At 39.4% G+C, this 2,759-nt stretch overlaps 1 protein-coding gene across 1 annotated transcript in view; it reads right to left on the reverse strand.

Moving 5' to 3' along the window:
* LOC106869633 (cadherin-23) overlaps positions 1-2,759 on the reverse strand; it is a 76,589-nt gene that overhangs the window by 6,521 nt on the left and 67,309 nt on the right. Inside the window, exons 15-16 of the mRNA XM_014915448.2 lie at positions 1,906-2,088; positions 250-481 (exon numbers count right to left, since the gene is read on the reverse strand). Coding sequence (XP_014770934.2) covers positions 250-481; positions 1,906-2,088 — 415 coding nt within the window. The remainder of the gene's footprint in view (positions 1-249; positions 482-1,905; positions 2,089-2,759) is intronic.

Raw genomic sequence — 2,759 nt, forward strand, 5'->3', positions numbered from 1 at the left:
ATATATATATATATATATATATATATATATATATATATATATGCAAGTAAAATATATCACTACCACTACTAATATCACAACTTTCTGTCTACCACACCACTATACTACAGCCCAAACTAACAAACCTGACAGTGGTGATCACCACCCCTACTCACTACTAGTACAACCTCCGCAAGCACACCCCTCCTTTCGTTCCTATACAAATATACCAAATAATAACCTCGTCCCCAGTGTGCAGACTTTACTCACCTATAATGTAATAACAAATGACGGAGTTTTCCTCGCTGTCTTTGTCCTCGGCAATAGCTACACTTCCAACATAAGCCGTTTGGCTCTCTTCAGGTCCGTAAAGCTTATAAGGAAACGGGTATTTCTTGCGGTTAAATTCTGGCGCATTATCGTTCGAATCTTGTATTTCAATGTGAAGAGTCGTCGTTACAGCACGGGGCGGTTTTCCCGAATCAGTAGCTTTGATATGAAGCTGAAGAAAAAAAAGAACCAAGATGAAATGACAAGATAAAAGGCTTGCACTGATAAGAGAATAAAACGGAGGGAACTTTACATCAGTATTTCTTAATCCTTTTTTACGTATGGGGTCCTTTGGTTCATGTTTCACTTAGATGGACCCTCAAGCCATTCGATGTTTTAAAAATCCTATTATATTTTTATAATTAATTATTATTAGGAATTGTATAGAAAAATTGTGCATTGTCAGAATTGAACCAATTTGTTGGAGATGTTTTTTCATAAATCACATGCTAACATATTATATAACTTGTTGGTACATAATATGTTGTTGTACGTCATCTGAATATGAGGAAGATTGGGTATAGCGCTTAGGACTTGAGGTGAAACATAATAAGGATGACGGAGGATGGAGAGAAGAGCGTTTGAGGTAGGGTTGAAAGTGATCGAAAAATGGCGGACATATGGACGAAAAGGTTGACATTAAGACAAAATGGTAGATATCAGGATGCAATGGTGGACAACAGGACAGAATGGCGGATTCTCAATAAAAGGGGTCGACATTAAAACAAAATGGCAGACGTCAGAATATAAATGTTAGAATCGAAACTTAACGTCATGAAAATAAAATTGGAATACAGGAAATGCATGAAAAAAATAATCAAAAATACAAAAACCAACAAAATGCAAAAGACAGCAACGTAAACAAACAAAAGTCCAAGACTCATTTTCTTATTACCGTTTTGTACTCGATCAACGCTTCGTTCTGAAGCAATATATATCGATTTCTATACCAGGTTATTAGTATCACAATGCCTAAGCGAAATATTGTATTAAATATACATACGGTCTATACATTGGTTATCTCACGTACATTGTTTACAGGAAATTATAAGATGTCGGTGGAGACGCAATGGCCCAGTGGTTAGGGCAGCCAACTCGCGGTCATAGGATCGCGGTTTCGATTCCCAGACCGGGCGTTGTGCGTGTTTATTGAGCGAAAACACCTAAAGCTCCCCGAGGCTCCGGCAGGGGATGGTGGCGAACCCTGCTCTATTCTTTCACCACAACTTTCTCTCACTCTTACTTCCTGTTTCTGTTGTACCTGTAATTCAAAGGGTCAGCCTTGTCACACTGTGTCACGCTGAATATCCCCGAGAACTACGTTAATGGTACACGTGTCTGTGGAGTGCTCAGCCGCGTGCACGTTAATTTCATGAGCAGGCTGTTCCGTTGATCGGACCAACTGGAACCCTTGACGTCGTAAGCGACGGAGTGCCAACAACAATAAGATGTCGGTCTACACGACCGTCCATGACAATTTAGTTTCATTATTTTTAGGACAATTTAGTTTCAGATTTTTACGATCGTAAACTGCATGTTAGCCTAATTATTTTGCTAATAAAGCTTCTTTTAATTAGTAAAACTCATTTAACTCACCGAGTATGATTTCTGTAACTCACGGTCGAGGAAGTTGCGGGTGGTCAACATGCCAGTGGTTTGATCCAAATCAAATTTCTGCCAGTCAGCGTCCCTGAGTAGGAAATATCTAACTTCTCCGTTGTAACCATGGTCTTCGTCCGTGGCGTTAACCTGCATGACAACCGAGCCAGGGCCTCCCCCCTGAAAAATAATAATAAAAAAAAAACAATGCATAGAAGCATAAGATAAAAGAAAAACACCACTTGATTAGTTTACAGTAAAGTTAAATATTGGTTTCAAATTTTGGCACAAGGCCAGCAATGTTTGAGGAGGTGCAAGTCGATTACATCGACCCTAGTTCTCCACTGGTACTTATTTTAACGACCTCCGAAAGAATGAAAGGCAAAGTTCAATATGGCGGCATTTGAAGAGTCGGAAGAAATCCTTTCTACTATAGGCAAAAAGCCTGAAATTGTGTCTATCTGCCGGTTTGTCTGCCCGTCTGTGTCTATGTATGTATGTATGTATGTATGTATGTATGTATGCATGTATGTATGTATGTATGTATGTATGTATGTATGTATGTATCTATCTATCTATCTATCTATCTATCTCTATGTGTATATGTACACACACACACACATGCACGCACACAGCCAGACACAATTGTTTAGGCAGACGATGCTACTTACAAGACTCGTCATGTAAATGTCATCATCGTCGATAAACAAAAATCTCCAGCGCTTTGAATGTTACTTATGTGGTGTGCACTTCTTCACTGCGTTTTAGGCCGGTGCGAACTAACACACACACACACACACACACACACACACACACACACACACACACACACACACACACACACACACACA

This window comes from Octopus bimaculoides, chromosome 22 (genome assembly GCF_001194135.2).
Source record: "Octopus bimaculoides isolate UCB-OBI-ISO-001 chromosome 22, ASM119413v2, whole genome shotgun sequence".
Classification (NCBI taxonomy): domain Eukaryota; kingdom Metazoa; phylum Mollusca; class Cephalopoda; order Octopoda; family Octopodidae; genus Octopus; species Octopus bimaculoides.